The sequence below is a fragment of the Empidonax traillii genome, unplaced genomic scaffold (assembly GCF_003031625.1).
Source record: "Empidonax traillii isolate 1590-97213 ecotype Southwest subspecies unplaced genomic scaffold, ASM303162v1 scaffold475:size860808, whole genome shotgun sequence".
Taxonomy (NCBI): domain Eukaryota; kingdom Metazoa; phylum Chordata; class Aves; order Passeriformes; family Tyrannidae; genus Empidonax; species Empidonax traillii.
Genome location: NW_020955668.1, coordinates 503868 through 521165, shown reverse-complemented (window position 1 = coordinate 521165; position 17298 = coordinate 503868). Strand labels below are relative to the sequence as shown.

The window sequence follows — 17298 nt, the reverse complement described above, 5'->3', positions numbered from 1 at the left end:
ACCCAACTGCTAACAGTCAATTCTGAGGCTAAAACCAGTGAACTCATGCTTGACTGGAAAAAGAGAAAAGGAACCACAGATGCAGTGCTCTGGTATGCTCTTCCTTCTTGCTGAAGGTCCTCCTCTGTAATTAAGTGCAGACAGGGAAGAGACTGGTCTTTTAAAGGGCATTATCATGTTTCTTTCAATCTGATAGAAAAATTCAAATGTAGAAGTTAGACAGCTTCTTTCATAATAAAAAAAGATTTCCTGAATGCCTAATTTATATGGGAATCAAGAGCAAATATGCAGTTCCTGGTCACTAAATAGGTTGATTGGCTTCAAAAAGATTTCCCAGAAGACAGAAAGACCACAAGCCACCCACACACAGTCACTGTAGACACATACACGCTTTTTCCTACATTAAAAGCCAAATCTAACACCTGGAAACTGAGTATTATATAGTGGAGAGTATCTTTGTAAAGATACTGATAAGATATCCCCTTTAAGTATTGCTACTTGAGTCAAGTAGGCACCAAGGGTTTAAAGTTCTACAGAGAGCTTGGAAAAGCAAATTTTAAAAGACATAAGTGCCTTCAAGAGAGGTTAATTTAAAATGTCAACTACCTTTATTATGTTTTTCTCCTAAAAGAGGGTAGTGTATAGATCCCATGCCTTTCTGTCAGCAACACCTCATACTGATGCTACACCACAATAGACCCTGCATGACGAAGCCACTTCTGTCTCTCAACTTCAATCCAGAAAAGTCATAATAATATAAAAATGGACAAAAGTTCATCAAAGCCCATCAAGAAAAGATGCCTCAAAAAGTCTAACAGCAAGAAAACCAAGTTATCAGCAGCACTTCCTCACAACAGTCTTCACTTACAGTAATCAGTTCGAGAAATTTCCAGAGTCCACAGTATCTGTGTTGGTGTCAATGGGATTTTTCTTACAGCAACTTCTCCAAATCCCTTCAAAACCTGATGTAAGGCCACAGCATTCTCTACATCCCATGACAAGGGGTTCCACAGCCTTCTATTCAGTTCCCCAGTAAGTAATTACTTTAGTCTGGTGTTGAAACCTTTACCTGGTAGGAATACTCATTTGGTGTCCCTTAACTGCTTCACTAGAAAAATGGAGAGTTATATCCTCTTCACCCTCTCTTACAATTATTTTGGGCACCACTGTTATACCTGTTACTCACATCTCTCTTAACTGAGACAAAAAGGTGAAATTCTTCTAACTTATTTAGACATTCCTCATATGGAAACTATTAAATACCTTTACACCATTCCTGACTCCTCTCCACTGGATCATCTCCATTTCACAGTTACAAATTTTCCACTGAGATGATCAAGATCAGAGAGTCCAGAAGAACAACAGATACAATGTACTGTATCCTCCAGGATATTGTGATCCATTGTGACCCGTTTTTCTGATGACTCACAGAAGCTGAGAAATAATCACTGTTTACGCCACACAAATTTACTGAACTCAATCTTTGGTCTACACATAAGAGATCAACCAAACTTACATCAAAACTACTGGCAATTTCCAATACACAAATAATCACCAAAGACTACAGGTTTTCTTTTAATCATATGCCTAAGTACCGGATTTAATCCCTTTCAGCAATGAACAGCACACAGACATCACTTCACAAGTAACTTTTTCAACAAGTATTTGGGGAATCCTAAATGCTAACTCCAATTTTAAGGATAACAAAGGTTCTGTATCATGAAGGTTCCTGAAGCTTCACAATATAAATCCTACTGACTTAATGACAGAACCCTATCCTTTAGATAAATTTGCTGCTGTTGCAGATTTGTCTAAGGTATAAGCCTTTAATGATTGAACTTGACTTTTTATTTCATGCACTTGGGAAAAAGCAAAATAATTTGGTCTTGCCTGAAGTGGAAGGACAAATCTGCAAAAAGAGAAAAATAAAAACTACTACAGTGCGTAGCACTGTTGAGCAAAAGTGTGTAATTAACACCAAATTCATCATCATTCACGTAAAAAAAGCTCATCTACAGCACACTGTGGGTCCCAATACAGCTCCATCCATAGTGGCTTCCTCACTTTTCTGCTTCTTGCTTACTCTTTCCTAAACTTACCCTTTTCCAGGTAAGTCCTGCAGAAACAGAGGAAGGGATGACTTCCAAGTGACAAGAACTTGCATGCATGAAGAAAAATGTTAGCACTAATAACTTTCATCCACTAAGGAATAACTTGAATAAATCCTAAGCCTGTCTGCCAATACTAACAGACAGATGGCAAAACAAATTATTACAGTGTGGAAATGCTTTAGAGGACAACGAAAGTATCAGATGTCTGAAGCAAATAAGCCACCAGATCTTTACATACATTGTTCTACTAACAAGTTCTATGCTCTAGGTATAAATTCTATGAATTGCTCAAAAGAAACAAACAAACAAAAAATCCAAATTTCCAAATTTACTTCACTATTCAAACAGGAATTTTACTTCCACACATTAACTGACATTCAAAAGAATCTTTGGAAAGTGTGAGAGCTCCCTCTTCTGCCAACACTTCGAACAACTGCAGAACTGGTCAGGCTATCTTGTTTTGGAAAAAAATTCTGGCTCACATACATTTTAAATATTTATTTTCTAATAATTAAGAAAGCTGAAAGTGTTCTAATCCTGAAGGAAAGAAATTTATTAAGACAAAGAAACTGGTAATTATTGTTATTACAAGACAATTGATTTGAATCTTACAGAGTAGGGTTTAAAAATAATGCATATTTTGACTGTGTAACTTGGAAGGAAACTACCTAAAATAGAACCATAATGTAAGACTGATACAAAAACCTTCAACAGATTATTAGATGAGGTGAACAGTGTCCATAATCAGAAGATAAAAGAAAAAATAGCTCTTTACAATTTATCAAACACAGACCTATTGAAGCAATATCTGAATACAGTGGCCTCCAATCTGTGAAAGACACGCCATTAGGCTTGTGGACACAGCTCCCTTCTAAATCAGACCACTGAATTTTTGGCTATGCATGCACTGAAAGTCAATAGCACCCAAGAATATAAGTAGATGTTTACACAACTAGACTCTGTTTTAATCTTTTTCTTTTAATATATATTTGTGTCTCTTTTTCCTTCTGTTGAGCTGTTTCCACTCCCTTTGGGCTGATTACTGAAGGCAGCTTCCCTTTCAACCAACCCCCTCAACCCTCACTGGGCAAACATCACCCGAAACAGTTCCCCTGTACTCTCAAAACCGTAGGATAAACACGAAAATACACAGGCCCTTTGGTATGCATCACTAACTGCCAAATACAGCACATTCAAAAGCACTACAATGCACCACAGTTTGTATATTTAGGTCACTTCCACAGAAGATGTCAACATTCACTCAAGAGCTTAAGCAGACTGCAAACAGTCTTTGAAAGCAGATGTCTCGTTAACTTAAAAATCTCAAAGAGTTCACACATCCCTTTATAACACAAAAGATTCAAGCAGTTCTCTACAAAATGTACCACATCCACGTGGTCTGTTCACTAAACTCAAAATATTCAACAAAGCAAACCAGAGTAAGATTTTGCTCCTGTGGGCTACAAGAGGCCACTGTGTCACAAGCACTTCACTCTTTCTTATTCAATATCTTGCTGCACACTCTTTCACTTGGTCTAAAATCTGTGTATGAAACAGCCCTCGCCCCTTCATCTGGTAACCCCACAAATAAATCACCATTCCCAGGATACAGAAATTTCCTTTTCACCCCAGTGAAAGACTGATGCCCAAAACACAGTCTATTTCCCTACTGTCCCTCTCTTCTCTGGAGATAGCTGATATGACTTATGCTCTCAGGCTGATGATCTCTGGATCTAACCCCCTATAATTTCCAAAGTCCCAAATGTACGATATGAACACGTCAGGACAAGCTCAGTTGCGCTTGTAGCAACACGATGCAAACCTGGTACATTCCTGAGTCAGGTTTTTAACTAAACAGCACTTGCAGTTTAAAACATTCTAATTTAAATATGTGTACTTTAATAACACAAGAGTGAACAGCTGAACAGGTCAAGTGAATTTCAGTTGGTAGAAGAGTCAACAGCAGCAGAGAGGCCAAATGTGCACACCTCCACCACCAAGCCATGACGGCCCAAAAGAAAAAAAAACACAAGAGAGGCTCTCGAGCTGAGAGGAAGGAGCAGGATGGGTGAGCACAGTAGCTCTCATGGCTTGCAAATATGGTACCACCAGCATTTCTGTAACTACCTTTTGTCAATAACAACAATACTGTGCTGCATGCTAAAGAAAACTCTTTCTGTGAAAGAGTCCCCACACGCAAGGGAAAACCGAGAGAACACCTCCTCTGACCACGTGACCTAAGCAGACATCTATTTACACACACAACTAACAAAATTACTTCGAATCAAATTTAGTTTCCACTGAACCTTAACAGAGCTTAGCAAGCCCCTCCCAAGAAAACAAGCACATGTGCTTTAGAAGTATTTCTGAGTTGGTGGAATAAGAATACAACAATTTGTACTGCATCTCATTTAATCTCCCACAATGCTTTAATTAGCAGTTTCTGATTATCAGTCAGGATTGTTTTCATAAAACAGAGAAAGGGCATTTCTCTCATTCAGTAAGCTTAGGTGTTACTGAGGCACCCAAATTAATGTTTAAGATTTAAAATTAAGCCATCTTATAAAGCATAATTATTGTTACAGCCGGAGTTACCAGCCAAGTAGCTCTTCACACAGATGATGACTGCAAACCCTTTACTCTTGAAAACAGAAATAAAGCCAAAAACATTGAGATATATAGGCAAAGTAGTCACTTTTATTTTACTTTTCTTCCTATTTTACATCAACTTGTTTTACCTTCTCACAGAAGTCAGTAAGAGCTGTGAAGTCCCATTTCTTGGAATAAGCAACGTTGTACCTCAGTATGGCCTCCTACGGAAAGAGTACAACAACATAGAGCTTAGAGATAATTACTAAGGGAAGAAAAACGAGGTCAGGAAATTTCCTTGTTGAAGGAACAGCACCATCTGGTGGCTAAAACCTGCCACAGAGCCCACCAAAATCTGTAACACCGTATGAACGCGGTGCAATCCCACGATACTGAACCCTCTATATTAGGTTTAGTATTGAATGAGCTTCAGTTTACAGGTTTTTCCTCCTTTCACAAAACAAGACAAAGCAACACACAACATCAGTGGTTTGCACCCCCTGCTTGCTCTTGTTAAAAATACCAATAAAAGGCGGCTCTTGGCAATATAGTAGAAGTTGTACCAGTTCAGGGACTTAAAGAAACAAAATTAAATAGGCCCTCTACACCATCACCTTGAAAAAAGTGCACAAGAAAAACATACCAAATAAAATAGTATTGTCAAGGGAAGTCTCACCAGTTGCTGAGGAAGCACTATTTATTCATTTAAAGGTTATCTGTAGCTTTAACATTCTCCTCCTTTCCCCGACTTTCAGGTATAACCTAAATTACATTATTCTTCACAAAAAAACACAATAGCAATTCTGAGCTGCTCCAAATCACAATTCATGTCACATAACTGTAAGTTATCAACGGAGGACTAGTCTCCAAAAATCTACAGATTTTTGTCAGCAGCTTGAATTGATGCGATTCTAGTGGAGTGAACTGAAGCAAAAGTCACTATTTCAAACTCTCCCACCTGTGCATCCCCTACCATCTGGCTACAGAAAGCCCTCATGCTACATTTACCACAAACTAGTAGATACTGCTGGACAAACACAGTTTTATGTAAACTTAAAAAAGACAATTTTAATAATACCTAATAAATTCAATGGTAACAGTTAGGACTCATTGAGAACTTCAATTCATTAGGTAATCCCTTGAACAGCACAGATTTTTTTAATAATTTATTAAGTGATGAAACAAATAGGATGGAGCCAGAATCATTATTAGTACACAGAGAACCTCAATGTACTTGTATGTACATAGATTTGATTTCAAACTGGCAATCTTACCTTCAAATCATGCGAGCAGGTAAATTTGTTAAGTAAGGCAGTTTGGATTAGTTCCCATCGACTTCCAGCAGTTCTATCTCCATTCTTTAAAGCAAAAGCCCAGAACAAAGTCAGATTAAGTTATCCAAAACAAAAAGACACATTTACTAATAATTGTCTTCCTTCATGCCTTTTTTTTAAATAAACTTTGCTTTATTTGTGAAGCTCTTAAAAAATACATATCTTTTGAGTATCTGCAAAGTAACTTCTGCAACTGCTAGTCCACTGCATTTCACTTCTGTGAGAGTTCATTTTTAATTGAAGCATTCACAAAATTCACAGAGCTCTTTTTCCACAAATGCAGCACTCTTCCTCATGCCATCTCAAGAAGGACAAAAATGTTCCGTACATTCCTCGCAAAGAAAGGGAATGTTGAGGATAAACCACGACCTCATTTTATAAAACCTGCTACTCAAAACCATGAACTGAACTTTATAAAAATGTAACCTCAAGAACATTAAGGGCTTGGAAGACAGAAGCATTTTGCTGTGGCTGACTCTCGTGCCAACCCAAATTTAAGACATCCTGTGATACTTTTTCTCACCAGAAAGCTGTATTGCCCCATGCAAGCAATAATGACATTTCCTACAAGACATTTCCTACAAGACACACAAGACACACTTGCTGATTTTATTCACCACAGTCTGAAGTATTTGAGTGGGTATGTTTAAGTAAGTCTTAAAAAGTGACATGAAATACCACATCAACAAACTATTCAGGGTCAACTCTAATCTCTGCCATTGTTTTAGTGGAACACCTGTCAGACACACTTCACTATCAAACTGTGGTTACAAATTCACTCACATCTGTTGGCATTGCAAATTGCTTCACAAATACACACAAAATATATACCATATAAACACATTAATAAATAAATACAAGATTTATAAGGAGCTGACGCTTCCACTCCATTAAGTATAGAAATATACACATCGTCAACTCACTTGCTAGATAAAATAATTACTAGGAAAAGAAGTCTTCTGCTCTGTCTGGAGCATCATGACCCAGAACCCAGCTTTTCACACTTGATTTTCTCATTCCATACACAGCTTGATAACTCAGCAAATGCAGTAGACTGAAAACTCATTTGTGTGTAAACAAACTTATTTGATTATACAACTGTAAATACTTATCTTACCTCGTCCTCTACAGGGTATAAATTTTGTTCTGAGCAGGGCATTTTAACATGCTTGTTGTCCCACAAATCTTTGTAGTGAGTTGGAAAAGGTTTAGGTACCTCTCCTTCCCTCAGAAGATCTACCTGAAACACAGAAGGAGAGAGGGGAGAAGCTCAGACTCTACTTTCAAGTTTCTAAATGGAAGAAATTAAAAGCAAGCAAAAAGGTAGTTTAAAACAGCTCTCATCTACAGCCACCCTTTTTGGAAAGGGGGAAGCTACAAGCTGACCACACAATGGATATTCACTTAGAAAAAAATCCACCTCTTAATCTTACATTATATTTGCTGAATAGAATGTTACCTTATCATTTGACCTCTTGAAACACACTCAAGTAAAGGTAATATATTCAATTATTATACATCCCATTACCAGCTAAAGATTTCTTCATTTATGAATTTAGGTATCTACACAGTTTTATCCAAATATTTTCAAAATATAGTTTCAGATAGACACGTACTGAAATTTTTTAACCTAACAATATTTAGAGCAATATTTCAAATTTTCTCCACAGAACATCAGAAACATAAAAATAAATAACACAATGTTCTTAAAGACTTAATTGGATATATAGCCCTCAGGCAGAACTGATTGTCTCAGAATGTGTGTTTAAACTCAAGGTGCTTTTGTTTTGGCTGGGATTTATCCACAACCCTACATGTTTCTGGTCACATTTTATTTCAGCAATAATTGGGCTGAACACTACTCCAAAGGATTGAAGGTAAACAGATTCAAACTAAAATGAAGTGGTAAAATTGCTAGAAATTCTTCTTCATTCTTTGTCTTTTTCATATCTTGAACCTTTTGTAAATCTTGAATCCAAATCAGAATCACATCAAAATGAAAATACAGAATGAAAATGCTGGAAGTACAAATTTTACTTGCAGACCTATTTAAATTCCCACAGTTCATAACTCAGACAAGGAAACACGCACACCCCCACGCAAACTAAAAATACTTCTTCCTAACAAGACACAGGCAGTAAAACCATAATTGTGTTTCTTGTGGATCTTAATATCCTAATCCTGTGCATCAAAAAAGTCAATTTTCAGGAAAATCAGTTGTCCGAGCCCTCTCACAAGGAATGGCAAAGACACAGTATTAGCAGGATGTGGAAATCTAACACTAACATCTGGCCTTTGCCATCACTGAATAGGTCAGTAAGAAATGTGGTTTGAGCTATCATACCCTGACAGTCACTGTGTGATTGGCAGAGGGGCGCAGGTGAGGCAGGCGGGCCCCACACGTCGGCATCCTCCTCATCTCCTCCATCGGTGTTCCAAACCACTTCCTGTTACTCGGAAGAGGAGGTGGCACATATCTAGGAATCCTCCTTCCTGGCCTCTGCGGTTTGAACTCACACTTTTCTTTCCTGATGTTAAAATAAAATACATTGAAACATTTTATTTCCACTGAAAAACCTGGCAGGCAAATACACAAACTTCTACCCCAGGGTTACAATCATAACAGAGTCGGTTTATTTGCCAGCCTTTGCTGTGGCCCCACATTGGGGGGAAATTTGGGGAAAAATACCAACCTCTATTTGGGGAAAAATACCAACTCTATTTGGGGAAAAATACCAACCTCCTCCTCCTCCCCAGCTCACACAAGTACATGATGTCTACCAAAACACTCTTCTCTACAGGCTGCAAACACCTTCACAGAACTGCAGTGGGTTAGCAAGGCAGGGTATTCCTCTGCAGAGCCATCCTTCCCAACAGGACCTTTTTTATCCATGGACAGGAGACAGACTCAGCGGTCTGCATCTGTCAGGATACCTTCTACAGCCTTTTCCCAACTGTTTGAAAACAAATGTGTGCATGCACAAATGCACATATCCCTTCCTCAAACTGAAAATTTAAAAAAAAAAAAAAAAAAAAAGAAAGAGCAAACAAATTCCTTTAGCACCCTTTCTCACTGGGGTTGTGTTTCTCACATCAGGCATACAATACTTGCAATGGAAGTAGACATTTAAAAGTAATCAAAAAAACACTTGCAACGTTCAAATACATGCAAGAGCAGATGAATTAATCCTCTTTAATGGTCAAAGGCATTTGCATGGATCTGAGATATTTTGGGGAAGAAAAATCTGAACCTTCTGTATGTTTGACATAACACACAGGGTCCCAGCCCCTGTGCATAACCCTGACATGGCATTACTGATGCCTGAAACCTGATTGATACACTACTGCTTCTTCCCCTGCAAGTTAAGACCTGGGCCAGTCTTATCTGCTGTAGACCTGGTCTAACAAAAAGCAGTAGCAAACCTTTAGGATTTTCTAAGCACCCTCTTAAGCACTCTAGGCATCACCACTATTTTTCCTGGCACTGAGGTTTATAACCTTCACATTATCTTGTTTAGGCCCCAGAAAGAAAAAAAATTATCTCTTTACAGCCTCATGCTCTACCTTACTGATTATTCTGTAAAGCACTCATTTATGCCCAGAAAAACCCCACTTTTGCATGAGTTTTACTTCTCGAACATCAATTTATTGTACCACACAATGCTCTAGCACTGAAAAACACATGCCTCAGCATCTGCTGCTTTGCTCAACAGCAATTCATTTAAATTAGTGAAAAGAGAACTCCCTAAAGCCATTATTTTAAACTTTAAAACCCCCCTTTCCAGACTTTTTATAGGAAAAACGGATGGATGAAGAATTTGCTAAGAACCACCTTTCTTTTTGTTTTCCACACTCAGCCTATTCCTAAGATTTCTCAAATGCAAGCTCCTGCTCGTTTCTCTTCCATTTCCTTGAAAAGTTCCTTGTGCTGTTCTGTAGATCCAGAAACTATCCCAGTAAAGACCTGAGAAACTACTTCCTTGCCCAGAAGGACTTGAGTCTAGTGAGGCAATCAGATGTTCTACCAGCACACACAGCCCTTTTGTTCCTGCTCATTTCTTAGCTGCTAATTCACTTTCTCAGCTCCCCCTGGAATCTAAACTCTTCAGAGCAGAGATTATCCTTTTGTCCTTACACAACATCTGGAGTTCAGAGTCCTGTGGCATGCTCAGGGCTTCTATGTCCATTGCTGTAGTGTGTAACCACGGGTCCTCCTCTCTAACAAATTATGGATAAAGCCAAACAAAACAAAACAAAACAAACAAAGAAACAGATCTCTACAACTGCTTTCAAAAGTGAAATTGTTTATATCTAGTTCAATCAAAGCATCATTAGCACCGATGGTTCAACAAAGTAAGAGTCACTATTTTTGACAGGTAAAACTAATAAAACAAACAAAAAATTCAGTTTCTTCAAGTATTCTGAATTAAATACTGAATGCTAAAGATACACCCCATAATGCACTCCTGTACCAACATTTTCAAGCTTTAAAAATCCCATGATTTAAATCGCTACTTCGATGAAAATCAACTTCCTACAGTGTCTTAATCCCCAATTTTAACAGATCTCAAATGATTTTAAAAATTGAACTGGACAAATATATCCTTTAAAAAGGCACAAGCAGTCTTATTAAAAATAAGTTCAATCTTATACCAGAGCTGTCTTTGTGTCTTAAAATATACTTTGCAAAACTCCTTATACAATCCAGCCTCCAAAGCTCTGTGCCCAAAGAGGAAATATTCAAGTATGAAAATAACAGATGAAGCAGACAGACGGAACACTACCTTTTCTCCTCAACTTTAGGTATCCTCATGAAGTGGGAGGTGATTTTGGAGTCTCTCTTCACACCCTGTTTTGCACCTTTGCATTCTGATGACGGAGCAGGAGAGATTCCAGGTGGCTTTGTATGCAGACTGTCCTCCTTAACACAATTATCTGTTTCCTCAAAGCTTCCACAGACCTTGGCAGAAAAACGTGACTTTCTAGACTCCAATTCAGCATCCCCATATTGAATTCTAAAAGATTTGTTTATGGATTTTGACAGATTATTCTCCTCGCGCTCATCCAGAAATGGACTTGTTTCTTCATCAGCCTCTGACCCATGGCAGCTATTTTTGGAATTATCTACATCCATTGGTGACTCTGGTTCACTCTCTTTCTCAAAAGCAGGTGAGTCCCCTGAACTGCTCTGACACTTGCTCAGTTTCCCAGGACCTCCAAGATCAGGTGTACAGGCATCACAACCAGCATCTGAAAGTGGACTTTCTGGAATTACATCCCCTTCCTCTCGTTCACCCAATAAACAGACAGAATTGCAACTCTTCGGCTTCTGTGAATTGCATGAAGCCACCTGTCCATCTGTGTCACTGTCTTTGATAGGAGGTTTTGTATTTCCTGTTTTCAAAGACTGCCCTGATGACAACTTCCCCTGAGTCCAACTCTCACTGCTTTCCTCACAGCCTCTCTGGGCCTGCTTGCCAGTTTTGTGCATCTGATCAATGTTGGCGTTTTTAAAGAGGTCTCCAGACTGCGGCCCCTTCACAGGATCTGTATCCAAGGCTGCATCTTTGTCCTCAGCCTCCCAGTTACACGTGCTGCCCGTCTGAGGCAAATTTACAGGCTTTGCACCAACTTCCACAGACATTTGTGTGTAATTTTGCTGACAAGTGCTCTCTAGCTTTTTCACATCATGCTCACAAAAGTTCTCTTTTTTAATTGAAGTCATCTTGGGATTTACTTCAGTATTGTTATTACTTTTGCTGTGTAAGCTGTGGAAGAGAAGTCAGGGAATTCAATGTCTTATTTCCAAACGAAATTACTGTGTGTATTTTTTTAAGGAACAATGACAAACAAACAATAGAAAGTACAGATTTTTACTCATTCTAATCTGTAAGTGAGCATTACCAGGATTAACAACGTTTCCTGCACTGAGGAATGTTGTTCACTAGCAATCTATTTCCATTTAAAGGCTCCAAAGGATGATGAATCAGTTGCTTACCTTAGGAATCTATTCATTATCCTCATTTTCATACCTAAACAGTATGAGGCTGCTACCCACATACTGTTACAGCTAAAGAGCTAAATATTTAGCTGTTTTCTCCAGATGAAAAAACATTAGAAGTCATGATAAAGTCCTCCATAACTTTCATTTTTATCTGTTAAATACAGTGAGCAAGGAAATCAGTGGGTTTAGGGCCTTTCTCTCAGAGCTACAAATTCATCTTTTAGAAGAGCAGAGCACAGCAGTCCAAAGTCTCAAAAACATCCTATTACTCCCTTACTTTTAAAAAGAGCCATCTTCAGAAACAATTACCATACAAAAGCACAAGCGTAAAATATATTTAGAACTGATAATAAATTTAAAAGGCACATTAAATCAGTTAGTTTTTAGGAGAAAAATATCGTGATTTGTCTTTGTGTAAGACAGTGCAGGATAGAAACATGTCCCAATGGTTACACAGGGATATGAAGTCAGTTTTGTAAGAGCAGATGAAACTTTTCAAGAAGACACAGGAAAAGTCACTTCAAATTTCCGTATTAATTTGTGTGTCCATGTATTGATAAACAAAATTGCTTAGATGGTACATGAATTTTAAAAAAACCCTGACTGATCTTGGTGAATACACTGCTCTGAACAGCATCTTCTCCTGAATGTATTAACTTTGTTTATTATCAATGCAAACGACTCTGTGTCTGGTCATTGCCCAGCTTCTCATCTACAGTAAAAAGGAAAATGTGCAATTATCACACAATCCTAAATTCAGCAACTGAACATCTTAGTACATTCCTGAAGGCATTAATTCTCTCCATGAATGATAACAGACCTCTTAAAAGACCACTCAGGATAAGGAGAGAGGATTCACACCTCTACCACTATAGAACAAAAAAGAAAAAAAGAGGCTTGAAGCAAGATGACAGCTTGGAAAGGATTTTAGAGGGGGTTATGTTATGATAATTTAATTTCCCATGTCTGCACTTTTTCCTGCAAATTCTGATGAACAGAAATGAAAGTTATGTTATTGGTGCCATCTGAATGAATCTTTAGAGGTACTGACAATATCTGTTGCCAACTTGAGACAGCAAATCTAACACAAAGACAGCGTTTAAATTAAAATTGTGATGTTAACCGCAATAGAAAAGCACATGAAATGTTTACAGGACTAATCTGCTGCTTAAAACTGATTAGGCTGTAATTTGTCAGCAGGGATTGAGGGACACTATTCTACAAGGAATTAAAAAACCATATTAATTCCCTCCTTAATCATCCTCTTAACATCCCTGATTTACTGCAACCTGTGAGCCTGTAATTAGCTCTGCATACTTCTGTATTAATCATTATCATGAGTCTTCCCAGCTATTTTAGCAATGACACGGATTTCAATTTGTATTTATTAGAAAAATCGATGAAAACCAAACAATTTACAATGGCAACTATAGAAAAATATTATCTGATATTGCTCTGCACCAGATAGTTAAACTCTTTGGAGTTTAATGCTGCCTTGCAATCCTTGCTCCTGACAGCACATAAGCAAAAAGTATCAAACTTTACCTGATGCCATTCAGCAGAAAAACTTTTGGAAAACTTTCCATAAAGTAACCTGAATGCACATTTGAGTACCTATAAACTCTGGCTGAAACTAAATCCAGCTGCCTGTGTTTACATCACAATCACAGTCCAATGAGACAAACCAAAATGTAAAATAACAACGAAACTGTGAGTTGACCACAGGACTATCAGCCAAAATCTGTAACTGTTAGTGCCCTATTTTAAACAAAGATGAAAGCAGAGCTGTCGACCAAGGGCACAGTTTGACATTACAGCTAATTTGATCCAGTGGTTGACTGCTACTGGAAGCAAGTCCCACTTTGCCTTCCCTTGCTGAAGGTTCCCATCTTTTTCTTTGCAGGAACAGCCATATTTTTTCACCTGAACAGTGAGATGCTTCAAGAATCTCTGTCAGGAAGAAGTTTGGAATTGGGGGTTCAGAGGAGAGGGATGGGGGACTAGTTAGCTTTTTGTAGTGAAAGTCTTTCAGTTAGTAACTCAAGAGGATGTGCCAAGGTAAGGAAAGCAGCAGAACTGGGGTTGCCTCTACTGATCCAGCTATGTGGGCAACCTGCAACTTTATCTTCCCCCAGGCCCACTCAGAGAACACAACTTTTGAACAGGTAAGCTGTGTATTTTACCTTTTGGACTCCGTTGTCTTGGGTCCTTTATTCTCCAACCAACTGGTAATTGTCTGCTGTTTGCAAACTGAAAAACCACAGTTCACTGGTTACTACATGGAACACGATAAAACTGCAACACCATTGCATATGAATAAGGTCACTTGTACTGGATGAAATAAAAAACACCTCAATTTAGTCTTCATTAGCATCTCTACTGTAGGGAGGATGCAGACACCAGCAGTATTTAATCTGCTGTCACTTTTGTAATAATCTTTATAAATTCCAGGCTTAGTGTGTGGTGGTTTGTTTGTTTGTTTTCATCCAACATCGTTCTTTTAATATCATTAAAAGGTTAAGAATATACAGTGAATGTCTAGAACAAGAAAAAAGGGGGGGGGGGGCAATTTGATCTTTCCAGCCCTCATCATTACCTTTAATCACCACAACACCGAGTTCCAAAACATGTTGAATTTTGGAACAAAGAGGCAACATAGCTTAAAACAAACAAAGGATGAACAACTAGACATCCTAGGGGACCCATCCAAGAACCTTATTTGTATGCAGCATCCCGGGAAACAAAACGCTTAATATAACCATAGCACACGCTAGAAAGTGACGAGTGCTCAGAAAAGGACATTTTCTTTTCCCCTCTATTCATAAACAGTTTGAAAAGCTTTTCAATGCTTGCTACCCCAAACCAGCAACAAAACAAAGGACAAAATTTTTTCGGATTTACTACCAACAACACAGTTCCAGTTTTATCTGTATATTTTTGCCACTCAGACAAGCTTTCAATTGAACTAATTATGCATAAACTGGTGGGGGAGGATTAGGGAGAAAAAACTCAAAGTAGTTATTTCACAACTGGAAAGTAGTCTTTATTAGCATAATGAGTTTTTAGTAGCGTTTTATTGGGTTTTTTTAAAGGTAATTCTGCAAATGTGGCAACTAGCTTCCATTTCCTTGCTTTCCATTTGCCAAGAGAAAGTACCTACCTGCTACTGCTGACGTGCAAAGTGTGAAAGTGCTGCTTTCAACTCGGTGGGCAACATTTGCAGTGCCCTTACTGTAACAATACTTTTGCAGAACCTAAAAACCAATGCAGCAGATCTGGCTCTTCTGATTTAACAGTCACTACGGGATTTTTCTGCAAATGGAGCTTGTGTAACTTGTATCAGAGGCAGGGTAGGCCGTGGGTAACTTGGGAGACATTGTTTCATAAACGCTTTCCCACAGCTGGTTATCAAATATTATCATCAGAGGATGTAAGAATTTCCAGAATGAAAAGTAACCTCCAGAAAATGTTTGAATGGTTTTAAGTTCATCTATAATGGCACAAATAATAGTGCAAAACTGCCATTATGTGACTGGCTGACCAGGGAGCAGTGCCAAGCTGTGTGCAGGTTACAAGCACAAGGATACCTGTGCCATAATCAGTGCGACAACAAATGCTCAGCCTCACCACACTCAGACAAAATTAAACAGATTTTATCAACTACAATATTTTTACTTCTAAAGATTCTCTAAACTGAAGCCTATTAGTCGTTCTGATTACCAAATTTCACCTTCCTACATTTGAAGCATTAACTCAACTTGCCCATAGGTAAAGGAAAAGCAGCAGCCAGAAAAAAAACAACCAACCTGAAGAGATGTATGAAAACATGAGACAAATAAACCTCTTCAAAGGCAGCTGACTAATTCCTGAGGTATAAACTTGTGCTGAGGAAGAAATACTTATTCACAGCACAATAGAAATTATGGCAGCAGCATCAAAATGAAATGGCTTTGGCCTGAACTTTAACAACTAAGTAACCACGTAACGCACATCACTTTCACACTGCCAGCATCGCTTTTTGCTACAGAAATGGTGGTGAAAACAAAAGGCAACAAAAAGACAACACAAGCTTACTTCCAGGGTAAACAACAGAACTAGACTTTGCTGTAATTTTTTACGTGATGTCTGAATTTCTACTCAAGATTTCCCAAATCATTTCCATAAAACAAACCATTCCCCACAGTCTACCTCTGAGAAAAACAACTAAATTTCCAACTCTGTAGGAGCCCACACCTACAAATTATTACCTGCTCAAAGTTGCTTCTTAGCTGCCGGTCACTGAGGTTTAACTCATCAGCTGCAGAAAACAGCAAATCTGTTTGGGGGCTTTTTCCCCTTCCCTGCATTCCTCTCTATTCCTGAAAGAGGCACTTTATCGTGCATTACAATTTTACTCTGACAGCGTTAGCTCCAAATAAGAAACAAAACTAAGGAAGCCACGTGGGAACTTTTCCGGGCAGCTCTGCGAGGCGGCAGGAGGAGCAGCCACAGCCCGTGTGGGCTCCTGTCACTGCCCTCGGCTCTCCCTGGGACAGCCCGGCACAACCCCTGCCCAAAGCCACGTTCCCTGCAGAAGCCATTCGCCCTCTCTCCTGCAGGACACGCTCCCTTTGGATGCTCGCACCTCTCTGGGATGATCTGCACCATCAGTGCAAGTTTGCAAAGAGTCGGGCACAAAACCAAGCTAAAGATCCCGCGCTCAGCGCCGGCTCCGAGGGGGAGCAGCGCGCACTGACCAGCGGGTGAGAGAGAATTCCAGCCCCAAGGAAGGGCAGCTCCAGGGACACTGGCACAGGCGGCCTCGCCGCCCAGGGCTGCCCCGGGCGGCACAGAGGGGCCCGGGCCCCGCACGGCCACACCGGGCGGCACAAGGGGCGGGGGCCGCTCGGACCCAGGGGAGCCCTGTCCCGCCGCGCCAGGGCCCGCACAAACCAACCTTTGCTCCCCACGGCGGTGGCGGGGCTGCCCCCGGGCCCGTCCTGCGGCTGTTCCGCGGCGCCGCCGGGGCTGCCGGGGCCGGTCCGGGCTCTCTTGCGCGGCCGTTCCCGCCCGCAGCCCGCGCTCATCCTCGGCGGGGCCGCCCTGCCCGCCGGAGACGGCCGGCACCCGCCCCCCGGGGACGGCGCGTCGCTGCGGCAGTGGCTCGGCCCGTCCGCATCCTCCGACCCGCACGCCGGGCCGTTCCCGAGGCGCGGCGGGAGCGGGAATGGGAGCGGGAGCGGGAATGGGAGCGCGAACGAGCCGCGGATCGCGGCAAGAT

The 17298-nt window shown here is 40.0% G+C and overlaps 1 protein-coding gene across 2 annotated transcripts in view; it reads right to left on the bottom strand.

Annotated features, from left to right (window-relative positions):
- The window catches only part of PARG (poly(ADP-ribose) glycohydrolase), a 59741-nt gene extending 42505 nt beyond the window's left edge, over positions 1-17236 (bottom strand). Inside the window, exons 1-7 of one of the 2 annotated variants that reach the window (XM_027895952.1) lie at positions 16975-17236; positions 14222-14288; positions 10819-11802; positions 8379-8562; positions 7152-7274; positions 5975-6058; positions 4850-4924 (exon numbers count right to left, since the gene is read on the bottom strand). In XM_027895952.1, coding sequence (XP_027751753.1) covers positions 4850-4924; positions 5975-6058; positions 7152-7274; positions 8379-8562; positions 10819-11802; positions 14222-14288; positions 16975-17104 — 1647 coding nt within the window. In that variant the 5' untranslated portion in view covers positions 17105-17236. Of the gene's footprint in view, positions 1-4849; positions 4925-5974; positions 6059-7151; positions 7275-8378; positions 8566-10818; positions 11803-14221; positions 14289-16974 lie in introns of both variants that reach the window. The other variant, XM_027895951.1, reaches the window with a different exon arrangement.
- Between the last annotated feature and the right edge of the window lie 62 nt (positions 17237-17298).